General features: G+C 44.3%; 1 protein-coding gene across 3 annotated transcripts in view; it reads right to left on the bottom strand.

Moving 5' to 3' along the window:
* Positions 1-692: 692 nt before the first annotated feature.
* LOC119372260 (cytochrome P450 3A41) overlaps positions 693-21,036 on the bottom strand; it is a 63,166-nt gene continuing 42,822 nt past the window's right edge. For all 3 annotated transcript variants that reach the window (XM_037642738.2, XM_037642736.2, XM_049419981.1), the window contains exons 13-14: positions 16,298-16,460; positions 693-842 (exon numbers count right to left, since the gene is read on the bottom strand). In XM_037642738.2, coding sequence (XP_037498666.1) covers positions 762-842; positions 16,298-16,460 — 244 coding nt within the window. In that variant the 3' untranslated portion in view covers positions 693-761. The remainder of the gene's footprint in view (positions 843-16,297; positions 16,461-21,036) is intronic.

Genomic DNA, 21,036 nt, shown 5'->3' on the forward strand with positions numbered 1-21,036 from the left:
AAGGTGTATATATCGAAGACCTAGGAAGTGTTGCGAAGAACATTGTTGATGTGTTCACTATAGCAATGGCGCCGGGCTTAAGTTCACAGGCTACAATTTCTGTAGTTAAGCTTAATGTTCACTTCCAATAAGATATGCTGGAAGTTCTCGCCAAGGTCAAAGAAAGGCCTACTTCCCTTTGGAAGCGCCCATTCCAAACTCGTCAAGAGGGGAATAGTAATGAATTGTCTTCAGTCCGCCCTAATAAAATCGTGTGAACACTACATAAATGAAAGCTTCAGAGATCAGGTGAAACGTATGAACAGCGCAGGGTATCCGTCATTCTTAGTATCTGAAGTGTGCGAGTCATTGCTTCAAAAGATGAAGCGGTCTGATGTGGGAAAGCAACGAGAGAAGAGAAAGAGGCAGGTGCAGGTGATTCCTTACATTCATAAAATTTCACATAACATCAAGAGGGTAGCGCCAAACATGATGTTCCAGTAGTGTTTTCAGCCCCGTGTAAGTTGTCGAAATTGTGCAGCATGACTAATCGGCAAAGGTTACCTCAGTGCACGACACAGCACAGAAACAGGTTCAGGAAGTGTGTTGCAAATGTTGTTTATGACATTCCCCTAAGCTGTGGCCATCATTACATAGGGCAAATGGGCAGATGTCTTAATGAACGAGCAAAGGAGCACAATTTGAATGTACACAATAAAGCTGGTGGCTTTATTAGTGCATTAGTGTAACATTAGTGCAGCTGTTTGTAGGGAGCCAGACGTTCACATGTTTCGGTTCCTTACACCAATGGTAATGTCTTCGGCAGTCAACAAGGAAAATGTGGTCACCATCTTTAATGGCACCTGAAATGAGAAAGACCAAAATTGCCACGAAACCAATATTTAATGCATGGTTCTGCAGAGAATGGCTGATACTAAAGCCCCTACACACTTGTATTTTTTGCAACCTAGATAATATTGCTAGCTTGCTCTCCTCTTCCCCTCTTCCAGCTCTTCTACGACCTATGGAAGCAGAAGTGCTGCCATATGACGCTTATTCCGGATTTTCCATCACACCAATGAAACAAACTCATTTGTTCCTTTGGAGCAAATGAGTACAAAGTGATGCACAGAGTGGACTAGCAGGCATACTGTTAATGTTGCATCTCTGGTCTGCAGCACAACGATCAACATAAGAAGTGAGAGATTGTCTGTCTCCATTCGCATTTCTTGTGTTGATCATCATGCTGCTAACCGAAGATACACAGTTGAATGTTGCACTTGCCATCATTAGGTGGTGTTCTCTATGGGTGCGTCCTTTTGGCAGGATGCAGTGCACAAGGCAATCCCGACTACACTCTAAGAAGTTTTCGAGAGTAACTGCACAGTTAACCCCAAAAAGGGCACTTTCCTCCCACAAGGGACGAACTGTGTGCAAAGGTTTGCACATGGCACGGCAACAAGGGCGCTTTCCTCCCTTGTGGGGAGGAAAGCGCCCTTTTGCGGATGAACTGCAGAAATGTACGCGCTGTGTGCAAATTTTCGACGGTGAATGCTTTGTCCCATGTCGTAAAAAGAAGAACGGGTAAAGCGATCGAAGAGTTTGGCGGGTCCAAGTATAGTAGGGGGGGGGGGGAGGCTGTAGGCAGCAAGAAGCAGCAACTATTTTCCAAAGAGGTGGGATAGAGACAACCACGCGGGCATTTTGAAATATTTCTCTTCACTAATTATTTTTGCATGTGAACCGAGCACATCGCCGACATATGATTGTATAAACATTTACTACAAGTCTACGTATTGACATGTACAGTGGCGGTCAAAATGTTGCGGACCACGGGAGCGCATGGCAGACAGCACCAAGGCGCCTTCTCACAGCTGCCTGCGAAGCTCTAGAGCGCGCACTGCGCACGCGCATTCTTATTTACCTGCCGGCCTGCTCGTTCGCTCGCTTCAAGTGCGCGCGCGCCGGAAAGCCAGAGAAATCGCAAGGTGCCGCTTCTGCAGTCGCCGCGGAAGCGCCGAGCGATGATATCCCGACGAAAATATGTAACTTGTACTGGCAGTGCTCGGTGCGCGCCGCACTCTACGCTTTGTTCCCAGACGCTCCGCAGCGTGGAAAATACGCTATGCGTCAGTTTGTCTCAAATCGACATGTGTGATAAGACTACCCAGCAGCTTCCATTCACGGAACTCATGCATGCTGCAATTTTTTTTTTGTGGTGCTCGGTGCAACTATCATGCGCCCGTTCATATGCACTATGAAAGAAAAAAAACTTTGCCTCGACCGCTTTGTAGCACAAACCTACAAGAAAAACCCAAATGGGTTAAAAAATGAAGAAAAATCTTGAAAGCTGACGAAAAATTTGTCCAGACAAGGACGAAGTTTTGGCCAAGTAGAAAAGTTTTCTTTTAGGCAAATCGCTCGGGGCTTCCGCGATGACTGCAGAAGCGGCATCTTGCACTTTCTCTGGCGTTCTGGTGCGCGCGAACTCTAAGCGAGCGAACAAGCAGGCCGGCAGGTAAACAAGGATGCGCGTGAGCAGCGCGCGCTATAGAGCTCCGCAAGCAGCCGTGAGAAGGTGCCTCGGTGCTGTCTGCAACGCGCTCCCGTGGTCCGCAAAATTTTGACCGCCACTGTATGCTGTGGTTGAATCTGCAGATGTGAGGACACCGTAGCCCTCCCTCTGCATGGTTACGCGGGCCTATTACACACAGACCTCATGTAAGCATAATCACTGTAATTATGGAGTAAGACCAATTATCGGATACAACGACGGCATACCACTTCTGGAAGCCTGCTGCATGACTTTAAACTTCACCAGATTTTCATGAACCTCATGAAAAACACTTCATGAAGAATCGGTAAAGGCTGGCATGTAATATCTTGTTACCATAGGCATGCGTAGTGTTCTGCGGGAAGAAGGGGGGGACAAGTTTTATCGCAGTGCACTCCCCTCCTATGTAGGTGGTCAAGTCCGAAAGAAAACAAGGTCCGGAATGGATGCAAAAAAATAAATGAAGTGATGACGTGCTTTTCACCGCGGCGTGCCACCGGTCCCCAACATTCCGGGCGTAAAGGTTCGAAGTAAACAGCCCTTGGAACAATGGAGTAGGCAGAAATTTGTTTCTGAGGGGGGGGGGGTGCGCACCCATGATCCCGCATGGGGTCCTGGCAGGTAAGTGTGGTCGAGTGTCATTTTGTGCTTTGTATAAAAAAATTTCGGGGGGGGGGGGGGCGCTGTGTGCCAACCCATGCTATGCCACTGCCGTGGACTGCAACATCAAGGTTTCTCTACCGCTCTTATCGTCAAAAAACTTGCGTGGCCATAACCCTGAGCATTAAAAAATGACGTCACAGGCCTAACTGAGAAAAAGTGTGGGGGGCGCCCCCCCCCCCTCCTTTCATAGTTATCTATAACGTCTATGCTCGTTACGCCTTTCAGAATGCGCAACGACCCATTGGGGCCTACATAACCCCATTTCCGTTCACGCGGTGCCATAGCGTGCCATGGTGTAGTGGTTAGCGTACGCTTGGTGATTCAGTGGTCGCGAGTTCGAATCTTGTGTGTTTGCTGCAAATTTTCTTAAACTTATTTCTGAATGTGATGTCTGTATATCGATTGTACATCTAATCACATGCCTGTATAGACCTCAAATTTCTCGATAAATGATCGAATAACTGAATTTTTTGCGCAGAAAAGTAACTGTTGCTCCCTTGAGTATTGGGAGGAAGCATCCGTTGCTCCCTTGAGGAGGATTGGTAAGGAGTAACTGCGCGGGGGAGTAACAGTTCGTCTCTTCGCAGTTACCCCCTAAATTGAGGAATAACTGTGGCGGATCAGTTGTTGCCCTAAAGGAGCAACCTCGATACCCCTTTTCTTCCTTTACTTCTTAGAGTAGGTAGAAGGAACAGCCCTGAGAGCTTCCAGGCCTCTCTGGCGTGACGAGAGGAATCGCCAGTGGCATTGCGCTTTAGTGTTGTCTTTGATGTGGCAGGAAAATGCAAACCTGTCGGCACACATTACTTCATGCTCCGCACAAACCGCATTAGCTTGACTTATGGACAGTAGCTAAATATTGATAGCACATTTTCAAGCAGTTTCTACTAGCTAAACGACGAGTAATGTCCGCCAAGGTGTCTAAGTTGCTAAGCACACAGGAAAGAGCAAGAGTATGCTGGCGTGTGTACTGGTGGTCTTGCAAATGACTGTGCAACAGTAAGGACTGTCAACATGAGACAGGTGATCGACTCAGGCACGTGGTGTTTGAAAGAGCGACGCATGTGGCCTCGCATGAATGCAGGAGAAAGAACAATAAGCAGATTGTTGATCGAGACCGGAGGTATAAAATAGATACTCTTCTTTGGTGTTTCTTTGGAGAGAAACTTGTACAGTAGGCCCCCATTATTCAAACTCGAAGGGACCCCAGAATTCCATTTGAATTATCAGATGTTTGCATTGCGAAACGTTCTCATAAATATAATTCGGGGCGACATACCGGCTTGTGCTGTGATGTTTACAGTTTCTTAGGGCCACAGCAACGTCATACACTTGTGAATGATTGCCAGTAACATTTTTAGATCGATCACACTAGTATTCGTCATTATACAGCGCATGCACACAACTGTAATTAGAGGGCCAAAATGTGCAGTGTCCAGTGACAGCCCCTTCCAAATCTTAGTAAGCTTTTCCACATGACACAAGTGTACCACATTGAAAGTGACTTAAGCGTTCATCATGTGATAGACAAAGGCCACACAAGTCTCGTTTTTTTAAGGCGGAAGCATTAGATGCCCCATCAAATGCGAAAATTGACCGTCGGCGTCCCACATCGGCGGCATCAGCCTCCCGCAGCATCGGGCACAGCACGAGTGATGCAAAAAATCACCACGTGATGACGTCATAATGACGCCACAGATCGCTAAAATTTGTGACGTATCATGATGTCACAATTTTTGTCGTGACGTCGCGCGACGTAATGTCACATGATGTTGTCATCACATGACATTGTAGATTCGTCAAATGTGGGCCGATCACGGAGGCAGTGCAAAACCACGCTAGGTAAGCTTCCGCAGGGGGGGGCGGGGCAGGATCAATACATCAACTGAGAAGAAAAAGAAGGCTTTCGCCTTCAAGTTGTCTTACGTGAATGCATAAGGGACCCTGTAAGCTTTTGTCTTTCGTCCTCCATCAACATGCAAGTGTGGGCTCACTTTAGGTAGAAGGTTTAAGCTAGAAGCAACAAAGGCAGCAGACATTTTTCAGGCATGGACAAGCAAAAAGTATGAATTAACCGAAATTATGCAGTGGAGCAGTTTGAATTAAGTGGCTTTAAAATAAATTGAAAACACAGTGGGCCAACCAAAAATTTAAAATTTGTTTGAATTAACCAAAAGTTTGAATTTTGAGAGTCTACTGCATGTTTTGTACATGTTATACATAATTATACAGAAAGCAAATAGCAGTAGTCAATATTCTTGTTCGCATGGACATGGAAAAAGTGGAACTGTGTAGCATAGTATTGACAACTGGTGGTGCAAGAGAATGACAGAATAAGTACCAATTGAAAGTGGGGGAGAATTGGATAATTTGCAGGCATAACTTGGAATCAGCTAGGGGTTTTGCTTGAAGTGAGCAAAAAAACAGGCTGATGGTGATGACCACACACAGAGAAAACATAGCCTGGCCTGATGTATAAATTTCCACTTCTAAACATGCAAGTTGACATAGCATTATAACAGTACAACACACTTTTAAGGAGTTGTACTTGTATGCCTCATGTGAAGGTGGCCTTGAGTGAAAAGCTGATGCTAACATGAAATAGTACAAGAAGTCACATGACCGCTCAAGTGTGGCATGTGCATGAGCTGCACGTTTGCTTCATCTTTGCAGCGCTTGCATGACAAAAAATTGAAGAAGCGGTGTTCCTCTCAAAAGGTGTGTGAGCTTTAGATTCACTTTGACATTGCGGGATTTGCGTGGCTACAAAAGTTTTAAAAGTGGCGTTCCTCCCGAGCGTGGCTCGAGGCAAATGAGCTACATGTTCAGTTTATCTCTGCGGTCTATGCGTGACTACAGAAATTTAAAAAGCAGCATTCACGTGATTCGGCCCACTGGTGGCTCTGGAGTAGAAATGGCAAGCTTTGAAAGACTCTCAGCTAGGGCCTAGTGGACAATGTGGTAGACCAAAGTGGTATGCAACACCAGAAGAGGCTGGACAATCGTGAAATGAGACACAAGGAGCCAAACAGATTCTGATGTGACGTTTCACTCCCAAATGTGTCACCACTAAGGTGTTCGAGTCGTATTGGTGTGAGAAGCCATCGGAATTTTTCCCTTTGTCTATTGCATCAACCTGGCAGACATGTCGGTTCCACAAAGGGCGGTTGGAAGAAATCAATGTTGAAGCAATCAGTCTTTTGGCACCGAGGCTTCTATAAAGGCTGCTTAATAAGCCAACATAATATGGCTGTGAAACATGACCAATGATTGCAGTGGAGCAGCTGCAAACGTGTGTAATCGAGCACTATACAGCACAAGGCACAGCTACTGCACAAGCTTCTTGGTTTCGTCTGTAATAACATCTACATAAAGCCTATGTGAAGCTTAATACTCAATAGTTCTTTTAAAAAACTCTTAGTTCCACAGCAAGGGCGAAGCACCGCATGTGATAGCAAGAAATTGTAATGTTATATGAATTAGGGCTAGCAGCTAACTCTTTTCGCACAACTCTACAAAATGCTAGTTTAAGTGAATACAGCCACTCAAGGGAGCGAAGCGGTTTCGTGCTGTCTGTCGTCTGAACGTGAAGTAGGTGGTGAGAGCACAGCATGCGCACTAGGGGGGTGACCTCCTTCATGAGCTAAGTTCGCAGTTGCTGCTTCAGCGATGCAGTTCTCCCCCGCCACCGGCGCCCATTCATGCCCGATGAAAAATGGGTGGGGCATTTCCTCTCTGCTCCTTTAGCAAGCGTGGCCACTGCAGTGACCTGCATGCTTTCTATGGGTTCAACACAAACTGTCACCATGAGAGCAAAGCACATACAAAACTATGAACCATTTGCCTCCCTCTCGAGAAGCACAGCTCCTACATCCATGTGGTGGGCGATGTCATATAAAGCACGCCCTTGAGCGCTTGGCGTGGCCTTGCAGGTGATAGTGAACAAGCCTCTGCCACGCTGAAGCACCTCTGAGATGTGCGTGCCACCAATGGTAAACGGCGTATATACAGTTGAAACTCGATTTTACGAAACATGATTTCATGAATTTCCCGATTTAACGAACAAATTCGGATTCCACAGTTGCCCATAGGCTTAATGCTTTTACGAACTCGAAATAACGAAACAAACTTGGCCATCAAACCCGATTTATCGAAGCATTCCGGCAAAAAATATGCATAAAAAAAAAGAGGCTTTTCCAAATTTGTGGTGTCTAGAATGTCTGGCACTGTGCTGCCAGACATTCTAGACGCAGCCTGGCAGTGTGCTACCCAGCTGCATCGTGGCTACGTCGGGCTTCACAAGCCCGCAACACAAGCAGGAAGAGGCATCGCCTAGTTGTTGAGAAGAGCTTTGTCGGAGTGACGAGGTGGCCGCAGATCATAATTTTGACCACTTCGTGATCGCAGACGTGGACACTGACACAACAGAAGTTCTCGACAAGAAGGAGATAGTGCAGCTTGTTTCCGGAGCACAAGAGGAGATCCAAATGATCCGGATACTGTCGAAGCTCCCGTCCCCACAGCAAGCAAGGTTATGGACACCGTCGACATTCTGAGGCAGTTTGCTGGGGAACATGAGGGTGCTGAGGACGCCTTGATTTCACTGGCCAGCTACGAAAATTGTGTGCTCCCGCTGCTCACGAAGTGCAGTTGAAGAAACAAAAGCTATTGAAGAAATTATTGAAGAAACTGTTGCCCAGCAAAAATTACGAGCTTTTTCACTAGGCAATAAATTTTTCGTTCTCTCAAACGAAATTTGTCGTTATCTCGGTTTTACGAAGTTCCAGATTTAACGAGTTAATTCGAGGGTCCTGGTCACTTTGTTAAATCGAGTTTCAACTGTAAATAGCTTGCCGTTAGTATGCTGGAGGTTGTACACCTGGTGGCCGGGCGGCTTAACGCATCCATCACGCTGCAGAGCGAGGGGTCACAGGTTCAAATCCTTAGTCGTGCGATTCTGAAATTTTCTTCTGAACTATTTTTCTTTGTGAGTTTTATATATATCTGAAATGGAACTGCTGCTTAACCCTTTGTGCGACGGTGGGACACATACGTCTCACTTTTCCGTCTGCAGGAAAAATTTTCTCTCATATCACCCGTTGCAATTAGCGCAACAATAAGTCACTTATATCTTCCCTAAGTCTTCGTATTTAGGCTTGTGCGAATAGTACATTTTATGTCTGACGCGAATTCGAAGCGAATTTCGAAGTGAATTCGAATAGTTTATATCACATATTATAAAGAAAAATGAGCATATTTGTCACGACCCAACTAACCAGCGCAATATTTTTAAAGTTGAAACAAGGCACATGCATATGTCATTCTTATTTGGTTCAAAGGCAAGTGGAAGCAACTTTGAGTAGTAGCAGGATTTTACTTACAGTAGAATGCAAGTGATAACCTGTAAATTATGTTATGTTTTAAAATATACTACACTTATAGCATATAAGCCGGTATAACAAGCTTTTAAACTCAAAAAATGATGAATCGATGTGAGGATAACACAGTACAACCTCATTAATTCGAACTCAGTTATTTCGAAATCCCGCATAATTAGAAGAATTTCTGCGGCCCCGTATTTTGCAATGTAAATTTGAGTGGATAATTTGAAGCGGAGGTCAGTACCAGCCCGGTTAATTCGAAAATTTTGATCGCCAATTCCCGATCCTGATTTAGCCGCAAATCCGCAGAAACGATAATCCTTAGAAGCCACAAGGCAATGCAATGTAGCGATACTAATGGGTGGCAAGTGAAGCACCCCAGCCTCGCTGCTGCCAGCACAAGAAAAAAAAACAAAACAAAAGGCGGCCTCGTGGTCAGCTGAATTGTGCGCCTGCGGAAAAGAAGACGTGCTTCACTGCAACACAGCGGTGACACGTGGGCAGCATGACGCATGCTTCTCTCAACGTCAGCGCGTCATGATTTACCCATTCTTTCTGGGAAAATTGAGAAATTAACAAAGGGCGGTCTGACGGAATTCGCGATGTATGCGAACCTCCAATTGGCGGTTGTTTCGGCAATTTGCGCACTTGCACTGCTGGCGGAGTACTTGCCTGCAACGCCTACTTCGAAAACTTCAATGGTCATCTTTTCCACCCAGAACACATCGCGAATTCCGTCACGCTGGTCATTATTAAATTATTTATTTTAACAGAAAGAATGGGCGAATGGTCGCATCATGACGCGCTGACGCTGCGACGAGCAGGTGACACGCTGCCCGCGTGCCACCACTGTGTTGCAGCAAAGCATGTCTTTTTCCGCAGGCGCGCATTTCAGTTGACCACGAGACCGTTTTTTTTTCCTCTTTTTTTTTCCTTGCGCTGGCAGCAGCGATGCCTGCCGTTTCTCCGGTTTAGCGGCAAAATTGGGACCGGGTATTGCTGGAAAAAATAACCCTTGGAGCCGCAAATTAGCAGGCACAGCAAACGACTACCTCTGATTGCTTCCAGTTATTCAAAGTTCCTTGCATCCCGCTTTTTGTTTGTTTGTATGTGGTTAATTTGAAAACCCACTTAATTGGATTTTTCACAGTCCCAGTGACTTTGAATGAACGAGGTTTTACTGTATGTTTATTTAACCTAGCAGTGGGGCTTCGCGGCAGTGCGGATTTCTCCTGGGAAGGTGTATTCACGATACAGCACACCTCCAATGCAGTGAAACCACCTTTACAGGGGGTTACATTTGGTTTATATATGTTTATTCGTTGATTTCGAATACTTCGAAATTTCTAGAACTTAAATTCGTTTCGAAGCGAATTCGAATACTGTAATATTCGTTCGAATATTCGAAGTGCTCGAATATTCGCACAAGCCTATTCGTGTTCTCGAGGAAAAATCTTTTATCACGCTTTCGGAGGGTAGAAGTGTTAAAATGGCGCTGAATTTCAACAATTTTTTTATTATAGGTTCTGAATGTTCCTCTTCTTCAGATAGAAAGAACCTACCAATCTAAATGCCGGATAATTTCCTCTTTTTCTGGTTTTTCAGAGAGGCGATTTATATTCCAATCATCAGGTGTTTTTGTAAATTTGAGCAATTACTTGACCGATAATTGCATCGAAACACAATCCCCTGCGAAATTGCCACGCTCATCCCTCAGCGTAATTGCGGATATTCGTGCGTGGTAATATTTTTCTTGATATCATATAACTCTTGAAAAGTAGGCACATATTCAGGGACAACAGCCATACTCGAAAATTTCGACAGCCAAAGCAAGGACAGGCAAATGGACAAAAAAATCGTTGGTGCATGCGGTGAAGTAAGCTTTACAGGAACAGACCACGACGCTATGAAAGCTCACAAGAGGCGCAGTTGCAGGTTGTGTTCTACTGCTGGAAATGAGGTCCGCGCAACTTTGCTTAGCACAACTTGAGAAGTGACACCCTGTACCACTTGCTTCAACAGTTTCCATCCCAAATACCCGTTGATGCAATCTCGAGATGGTGCCTTCATGAGACAGTGTTTTCCCACTTTTTGAAAACACTCTCATGAGTCAGTGGGACATATATGTCCCACTTTTTTTCAGTAATCTACTGGCTTGATTTTGATGAAATTTGTTTTATACTATTTCTTTGTAGCTTATATGAATATACCACAGCCGGTTTTTATATGATCACGTCAAAAGTATAGGCAAACCCACAAAGGTTTAAGTGGAACAAATGACTCTTATATGATTGGAATCCTGTTCAACTCTCGGTAAACGGAACTCCCGTTGAATGGAACAGATTTTCCTGGTCCCTTCAGGTTCCATTTATAATGAGAGTCTACTGTATATACATACTCATACAGATACAGATGACACAACGACGCCAATGAGAAAAACCCGCTGAGAGTGCCCATATTATTGCTATTGCCATAACATATGGCATTTTATGTTCAATAACCACGATACCGTTAAGTCATGGTTTAACAGAACGCACTGATGGGCTAGTTGGTGCTCCTCTATAGTAACTTGTAGCGCAACACAGTGACACGAGAAAGATGGCAGGACAGGGCACTACTGTCAACTGGTCAGTTGAGAGTAGCGCTGTGTCGTTGTGTTACACTGAAAGTTACTATGAAAAGGCATGGTGTGATGGGGGCACTTTGGATTCATTTTGACCACCTGGGGTTCCTTAATGTGCACGTAAATCTAAGTACACTGGTGCTCTTCTATTTTGCCCGCAGCGAAATGCAGCTGCCGTGGCCTGGTATTACCATATTTACTTGAATCTAGGCCGGCCCCAATTCTAAGCCGACCCCCAAAACAGGCAAGGCCAAAAAAAAAGAAAGCTTAATCATTGTACTCGAATCTAAGCCGACCCCCCCACTTTCGCACATCGTTTTTTTGAAAAAAAAAAAAAAAACATCGGCTTAGATTCAAACAAATGCAGTAAGCCTTTGTGCTCATGCTGAGCAATGCGACACAATAAGTAAACCATAACGGCGGGTGTTTACTTGCTGCATTTATGTATTTATTTACTTTTTAGGCTTTCTCTCGAGTATAATATGAAAATGATGAAAAGTAAAAGAACTACAGGCCTCTGCAAATACAAAGTTTGCCAAGGCACTGCTGGAATGGGTGCATTTAAGAGTTGAGGCAGTTGGTTTGTGAACGGTGGCATAACCCCACGCAGGAGCAACGCCACTGTTTCAAATCGATTTTAAGGCAAGGCATTGGCTAGCTTAATCATGATTCACTAATATGTTCTGTCCACATGTGTGGACGCTGGGATACAAAGGGATTGTCAGTGTGTGTGTCTTGCATGACATTATGTGCATGATTACTGCAGGGAGGGACACGACAAAGAGGGGGAAAGTGACAGTCCCTTTAGGCAATGCTGAGGAAAGCATAGGCTTTCACCTATGCTCTCATGATACACCTACTAGATTTAGGGATGGGTGAGTAGTAAAATTGAGGTTCGAAGCGAATTCGGACCAAATAGTAACTTGGTTGAATAAATACAAATCGATTAGTTTGGATAGTATATATATCGCATATGGTAAAAAAAAATGGGCATTTTCGTCATGGCCCCACTAACTTACACAATATATTTAAGAATTAGAACTAGGCTTGAGCAAATGTCACTTTTTTGGTTCAAAGCAATGTGGAAACAATCTTAAGTAGTAGCAGGACTTGAATAATAGTAAAGTAAAATGTGCTCTACTTAGCACATATAACCCTGTATAACACGCTATTAAAGTTTAAAGAAAAAATTCGACAGATCCCACGTACTGTGGGAATAAATGTTATGCGAAGCATGCGCAGGAAGGGGACTGTGTCGCAATTTTTCACATTGAGCGAAACGTTACGGAACGATGCTAGAGAAATGTGCAAATTGCATACGCACACACATATTTTGAAGAGTCGCACATGTATTATATAACCAGTTGTTCACAGTTGCTTAACGATGCCAACAGCAACATAGGTGTTACCAACACCAAACGCAGTAAGCTGATATGTAGTGCTTATATTCTTCAATACTGGATAGCGCAAATTCGAATAGGACAATGAAGGCACTACTCGCAACTAAGCTTTATTCAGAAAAGTTTCCCTAGATATATACACAGCCGAGTGGCATGCGCAGGCACACCACGTACGTTACAGTCACAGTTGCAGTTGTTAGAGTTGAGTTACAGTTGTTATGCTTATACTTATTCATTATGACGGAGAATGCACGCACGTTTCACGAACCTGTGTGCCTATGTGGAAGGGGTTCTTGGCAGTTCTTGAATAAGGTCATCATCACTGTGATCAGTGAGCAACAGCAGCTGGACAGGACTTGTTATCGGATCCGTTTGTGATCGCGGCTACGAACGGTCTAAGTGTAGTCAAGTGCGAGGTATAGTACAGCTGGTGGAAACCGCAGATGACTTTTAAGAAGAAATGATCTATGATGCCTTCTGTCCTGGACGTGGCAACGAGGTCTTGTGATGCCCTGTCCACATGCAAGCCGTCTTTCATGCCATCGAAGAACCAGGCGTTATTGGGTTTTGATAAATCAATGCTGAAGTCACCCGTAATCATGAAGGACATGGTCCATTTGGCAGAGTAATTGTAGGAAGCATTGACCCCGATTTTTGCATAATCCACGTGGTCAACGTTGTGTACCACGTGGATGAGTGGATGGTAGCCCAGCGTCTTCCAGGGGTGCTCTGGCTTCAGCTCCCTAACTTTCCTTGCGTCAGCCGCTGTGGTGGTTACGGTGCTCCGTTGCTGACCTAAGGTCGCAGGTTCGATCCCGGCCGTGGTGGTTGCATTTCGATGGAGGTGAAATGCTAGAGGCCCGTGTACTGTGCGATGTCAGTGGAGGGTAATAAACACCAGATGGTCAAAGTTTCCGGAGCCTCCCACTACGGCGTGCCTCATAATCATATCGTGGTTTTGGGACGTATAACCCCAACAATTACTATTATTATCACTTTCCTTCCGTGTCAATGTGTGTGTTCGCGGTTACTGCATTGTTGAGACTGTTATCACCTGTGGCACATACCCGCATAACATGAACTCTGGTATGCGGGTATGTGCTGCACGTGACTGAGCGAAAGGGTTTCATGACGTACGCGACAGGTATTTTGCATTATTCTTGTCATCCCCAGGGAATCGTGTTCGTCACACACTCACACTATGCTATGCAAATTTTGGTATATTACAGCCTATGGAGACGAACGGGAGAGCGCCCAGACGTGGGCGGACGGACGGACGGACAGACAGACAGATACGTAGATACGTAGATAGAAACACCCAAAGTGCCTGAAGTTCGCTAAGAAATGCTTCGCATTTAAAAAGTTAATGAAGGTGCAGGTAATACGTAAATTTAACCTGTGCGAGTTTCCCCTGAATAGGTGGTTTCATGCACTGCAGCTCCATGCTGCAGTGAAACCACCTTTTCAGGGGGTTTACAGGCGGTAAAATATACGTGTATACATGTATTTGTTCGTTTTGAATACTTCCAAGTTTTGGAAATTTTAAATTCACATCAAAGCGAATTCAAGTACTGTAATATTCATTCAAATAATCAAAGCGCTTGAATATTCGCCTATGCCTAATTATTTTGCTTCGAGGTTCCCAGTTGACTGCATTGTTACTTCCTGTTGTTTTCTTTCAGTTGCACAGGTGTTGAGTCGTACTGTTTGATTCACCTTTAGCTCGCTTTAACATTTGATTCACTGATAATTCACAATTGATTAGCTTACATACCCCTATTACTTTAATTCACCTTTCACTCTGCCTTATGCACTAATTGCACTTGGCATACACTTACTACTACATTAAGGGCCTTCCTGAAGCTATCTTCAGGTCACTTGGTCTTGCGCTACCTCTCGTTTGGCCAACATGATTTTTGGTAGCACCCACGTTCATGCTGCCAGACGCCGGATTTTTTTAGTAATGAGTCAGACAAGGCTTTTGATATAAGCATTGTTTTACTGGCCAAAATTGTAATATCTTCCGGAAAAATGACTAAAACACTTGCAACAGCTGGCAAAGAATAAAAGTTGTAGTTAATGCTTCAGTGCTCTTATACTGGTGGTAGCGGTGTATTAATGAAATATAAAGCAATCCAAGTTATTTTGGGTAAGCTTGAGCACTGTATCAAGTTTACTGCAGATTGAATATTTGAACAGCAGGAGTTTTAATGAAGTTGATGCAAAAGAAAAATTGTGTGAAGTAGAAGCGTCCTAGAAGGCAGTTACCTTGACTAATTATTTTGTCATAATTACTATACTACAGCTAAAAACTACAAATAATGTCCCCTGTGCCTCCCTTGGCTTGATTATCTGTTACTTTAATTAGGTTGTGTCTAGCAAAGAAATGAGCCCTCGACTCGTTCCCTCTTTTGTTAATTATTTCGTTGACATTAAGCCAACCATTAGGCCAACCAAGTTCGCAAACGAATGCCAGACACAAAACCCGCTACAATGTCAAGCAATGACTCCGAGGGAACTGGTGCGCAGCCCAGTGACAGAACGGCAACCCTTCAGTCAGCACCGCCAGACATCGCAGCAGATGTTCAACCCCGGCTACGTCGTTCCACCCGTGAAAGAAAACCCGTGGAACGTTATGGATTCTATGAAAAGGGAAATGCTGCAACTTGCAAGCCACCAGTTGCTGATGCACAGTCGAACACTGCGCATGCCTCGTATCTTTCTTTGTTCCTTCTTCCCCACCCCGCTTCCTTTAAGTTAGCGTGCTTCGAATAAACGCACATCTTTTGCTGGTCGACGCCTGTCCGTTCATTGCGGTGCGGCATGGCCGCCCGCGTTTGCAACAATAACAATAGCACATGACAGAATCAGCAAGGGAAATCCACAAACATAATGAGACGGAGGCACACAAGGATGGCACACACTTTACATTTTGAAATATTTAGTTCCACCTTCCAGAGATTACACCAATTAGAAACAGCATAAATGTCGCTAATGAGTTGCCTGACTAAGCTTCCTTAATAGAATGCATGTGGAACGTCTCTGCTCTTCCCACGACGCATTTTCAGTAATATTATAACACAGGCCATGCTGGCACTCATGCTAAGGACAGTGTAGCATCTACTTGATGAACGTTGGCAGAGAGATGTGTGCGAGGTGCCGTATTGTTGATCAGTGTGATTTTCATCATCATCCTCGGCCTGCCTAGGCCCACTGCAGCATAAAGGCCTCCCCCATGTTACTCCGATAAGCATAGTCCTGTGCTTGCCGCAGTCACATTATCCCCACAAACTACATACTATTATCATCTGCCCACTTAACTCTCTACCCCCATCACGTGCTTGCCTCCTCTTGGAATTCAATCTGTTACTATTAATGACCACTGATTATTTTTCCCACGCGCTACATGCCCTGCCCGTGTCCATTTCTTCTTGATTTTGACTAAGACGTCCTTGACACCCGTTTGTTCCCTGACCCACTCTTCTCTCTTCTAGTCCCTTAATGTTACACCTACCATTTTTCTTTCAGCCGACACACCCTAACAGGCGCTGCAACATTCTGCAAAATTTTATGCACACTTGGAGGTCCTTGTGATCAGTGCCCGAATGTTCAGGCAGCCAGAAGGGCTGAGACACAAATACCTCTTCAGAGAAGAAATGGGCTCTCAAAACGCACGAGGTACGGTCGGTGAACCCACCTTGGTGTTCTCGGTCTGCACTAGTTCCACAGTGTGGACAACGTGGAGCAGGCATGTCTTCAGGGCTTGCAGGGCAAATCGCATCCCGATGCAGTTCCTGGGGCCAGCACCAAACGGCAGGTAGGAATAGGGTCGCACGGAGCCTACGTTCTCGTCACTGAATCTGCATTATGTAAAGTCCACATTTAAAGGGTCCATGGCATACAATTTTCAATCATAATCTGTGTTATGTGGGTTAATCCTTGTGGGTTCAGAAACAAGCTGGAGAAATTTTAGCGCATTTGGTCCAGCACTTAATTTATAATTGAATATTTTCATAAAGACGCAAGCAGCCTGCGAGTCGGGCAACGCCGGCGAACTCGCGAGCCGCGACGTAGCAAGCTACTTGCTGTGTGAACATCGCAATCTGCATTTCGGCAAATGATTTTGTTCCCTGGTCAGCTGCACATACAGTCAAGCTATTTCAGCTTTCTTCAGCTTGGCATCAAAATTGGACAATTTGCAGCGGCTGAAACTTTGGTAGAAGACGACAGCTCCGCTCCATGCAGCATGTTGCATCACGCACGCCATGGCAAAATGACGGTCGCCGGTGGTGGGCGGGATGTTTATAGCCGGCGACTTCTAGGGGCTTATTTTGTTCTGAAATATTCTTTTACAGCGCATTTTTCATATATGTACAGGTACAAAAGACCTTCTACTTCTATTTTTTGCAGAAAACCGCAAGTTGTTTGGTGACCGAGTCACGGCCCCTTTAAGTGGGGTTGTGGTCCTGTAAAATGCTCTTTAAAAATGCCATGCAGCACTGACATGCCGAGCAAGGAATGAAAAAAATCGAGCACCTTGACATAGCCACATATTTTGTCTCGAGAGAAAGTGTTAACTAGTGACCAACCAGTTATCTCATTAAAATAAAAAAAAATTTTGTGTTTATTAACCACATGTGTGAAAGAAACAAAACCAGTTGTCAGTCAGCGCTCGTGTGTGTCCGTTCCTTTTAGTCCTCCATCCAGGTCACACTGCACGTATTTCAAAAGTATGTAAAATAAATAGGTATGAAATGAAAATTCACTTATGGAACAAGTGCTGCACTAAACTGAAAGAAATTCATTGCACTTGATAGAGAAAGCCAAATTCTAGCAACTGTAGCAGAGAGAACCTTCATGTATAGCCTCATATTCACATGCTTCAGTTCTTTCATGGCTACAATGGCTAGCAAGGTATGACATGCTACAGGCCCCCAAGACACCAGCAATACTGCTTGAAGGCAGCTACAAAACCAACTGGCGTCAGCAACTTCGGCTAAGTGAATGCCCAGCATTTACTTGTCATATTGTAGGACAAGTAAACTGGAAGCATCAAACGCCGTGCCAAGGGCAAAAGACGAAAGTGAAAACTTGGCAAGAAGGCGATTTCGAAGGAGAAGGGCACAAACTGTGAAGATCGAGGGTCAGCAAGAGGGCCTGAAAAGGAAATGCGGGGTAAATCCGAAGTTCACGTGATTGCCAAGATCTAGGTTAGGCGTGATGTGTGTCGTGACAGAAAGAATCTTGAGAAAATTCAGGTGCCGAAGACACTACCTGCTCTCATCTTCTGAGCAAGAGATGCAGGAATGTGTTTCATACATCTGGATAGTTGCAAAGGCCACCCCTCTCTGCAATTAACAAGAAAGGGCACTGGTCACCCACTACCGTGCATAGGCTGCTTTCTTGGCATTTGGAGGCTGTGGGTTAAAGGTGCTGCTAGGTGAGTCTACTAGGTGAGCTACTAGGTGAGTCGAGTGTAAAGCTTCAGAGAGCAAATTCAGTAAGGGACATGGAAGAACACACACAGCAGAGGACAAGCGCTAGTCCTGTGCACAACAGCATGAGTGCTCTGTTTCCAGTAATGCATCATTCCATTTACCTATGCACTGTAGGTCCTGTGCCTGTGAGCCAAAGCTTACCAGTATTCTAATTTTATGAAAGAGTGGGAATTTGGAGGCCAGAGACCTTATGCAAGCGTTTTATGTCAGAAAGAAAGAAAGTGACACCTCTGTGGTGTTGCACAACAAAGGAAGGGAGTTTTCACACTTTTTGTGTGGTTATGATGCGCAGTGCACTTGCGCATGCGGGTTGTACAGTGTGTAGATGTAGGAAAGTTTTTTCACAATCAGCATAGTCCTGTGGTGTGTGTGCTCTTCTCTGCCCCGCACCGAATTTGCGCTCTGAAGTTTAGCATTATGAGCCCAGCAACATATTCTCTTGAGTAAGTGAGTCTTGCCCCTTTGTTGCAATCGTGCATCACGAAAACATATAATGGGCAAGCCCCCTCGAACTCGTTTGAAAGAGTCCATTTTTGGACACCTAAGAAAAAAACACAGTAAAGAGGAATTACAATAAAATTCAATTCTGAATTTTTTGCAATAATGCTCGTCCACATGTTGATGAACAAGAAAGACCAAAACTATTTTGTAAATTGTTACTTTGCTGTTCATGATAGTCAGACATTTTGAGTTTGTTGTTTATTTTCAATGTTCTGAAGTGTGACTACATAATACAGTCAAGTAGAGTAAATGTCAGTGTTTTTGTTTTCTTTGTTGTCTTAAGAGGCTGGATATTAAAAGCTCCTGCTCAACTTAAACTGGGACGTTCACTGTGCAGTAGTACTTGTTAGTGCAAGCATCATTGTGGAATTTAGTTTGCAAGCTTATTTTATATCATATGCACGAGTTTGATTTTCAATTCTATTTGTTATCACTACATATAATGGCATTGTGCCCTTTTGTTGTGGCACACGTTTGCTGAATTCATGCATTTAGAGAGCAATTAACAAATAGCTATTTTTGGTTAGATTAGAGAGTTGATGGACATTCCAAACAATTGTGGATGACGTACAAGCACATGGTTTAGGAGCGCTAAGCGTTGTGGTTGTGGTTTTCGGGGAGATAATTAAATGATCCTCGGCAACTTCAGTTGTGCCCAGCCTGTCTAATTGACAAGTGAGAATTGCTTGCAAGTCAATTCTATACAGTTTTTAGTACTGTCACATGTTGACATTTTGGAAAGGCCCATTCGTACCTTCGAATCTTTCCCCACATACATGGCACGTGTCATTTGGAAAGTAATTGGTTTGTATTTCGTATAGCATATCCAAGTATCCAGAATATAGTTTAGCAACTAGCACAGCCAGGTCTCCAGATCTCACTGCCGCCAACCACTGTTTCGGTTCGCAGATTCGTTACCACGACCATCGCACATCGTTGAAGCAGAAGTTGCCATATTTACAAGCATACAAACAACACCTAACTCGTAGCCATATTCACCTGCCGAAAAAAGTGTGCATGGCTCACACAAAGAGCCACATGCAACCAACATGAAATCTCATAAAGCCAACTGCACAAAATTAACAGTAAAAAGCAGAGGCTTGCACACTGTTTTCTTAGTTCTTATCATAATCATTATGCTTGTAATGTGACATGGATACATTGCAAAAGCCCCTGCAAAATGTACAGACAAACAGCACCTGCACATTCTAGCTAAACTTTCTAGCTGCGCAGTAAAAGTTGCACAAGCACATGTACACCACGTACAGCAAGACCCAAGGTGCCCTTGATACCCTTGACAACCCTGCACACTTTCAAGGCCCTTGATAGTCCTGCAGTTGTTTTCTTTCCCAGAAAACACTTGAATTTCTAATATTGACTCTGGGAGCCGCAGTCTATGTAAGTAAGCTTTCATCAGGCCAACTCCGAGGGCACATGCCACTCTCGGTGATGGCCCCCGTCTCGTGTTTAACCTGCCTTCATCGCACCTTGTCCCACCATTCATTTCATTTCCTCACGTGCCTTCCGTCCTGGTGACTCAACTATGCCTCCAGCAGTCATGCGATCTTCTCCTCCTCCACACCTCACTCTGTCATGCGAGCAGCACACTCAGTGAAATCTTCTAGCTCAAACAATATCCACTGCCTTTATGCTTTAAAAAGAGTGCTGTGTGCGAGCCAGATACCAAAAAGTAAGAAGTTCTAATTACAGTCACTGACTATGCTGCTGATGCTCAGCGAGTGGCTCCGACGCAGTGTGTTTTATTAACCTTTTGTGTATACAAAGACCCTGGGGTGTGTTCAGATAAGGACAGACGAAGGGGGGTCCCGACTATTTTTTGTTTTGCACGAAATTTCTATATGAGCTGGGCAAATGTCTCTATAGAAAGGAATGAACCTTCGTTTTGCGGAAATTATCACGGATTACTAGGAAAAAATTCCCGTTTCACAACAGGTGGAAAAAGGAAATTCTGCAACTTTCAGATTTCACAACTTTGGAGGCCTATCACTAAAAACTTAACGCATTGTTGACATCAGTGTTAATTTTTCGTAAATCTTCAGCAATAGTGCTATCGGCCTACAGAAATTTAAATTTGTGTGACTGACAGTACATTTTTGAAAAATTGCCAAACTTTGATTTTTGAGCGGCTGCCTCTGGCTGACCCCAAATTCAAGGGTCTTTTTTCGCAGTTTTCGCTAAAGCGCTGAAGCTGAAAATATCTCTCGCAAGTCTACGAAAGGTTTTTCGCTAATTAAGCAAAACGTTATGCGACTACACAGCATATTTATTTCGTTATAAAGTCCCAAAAATGCCATAATTCCAAAACTAGCGAAAATTGCAACATTTTAGGGTCGTTTAAAAAAAATAATCATCACCGATTTTTATGAAAATGATGGACTATACCCGGCCATGACTGCTAAATATTGTGCTGCAAAAA

The sequence above is a fragment of the Rhipicephalus sanguineus genome, chromosome 10, assembly GCF_013339695.2.
Source record: "Rhipicephalus sanguineus isolate Rsan-2018 chromosome 10, BIME_Rsan_1.4, whole genome shotgun sequence".
In the NCBI taxonomy this organism is placed as follows: Eukaryota; Metazoa; Arthropoda; class Arachnida; order Ixodida; family Ixodidae; genus Rhipicephalus; species Rhipicephalus sanguineus.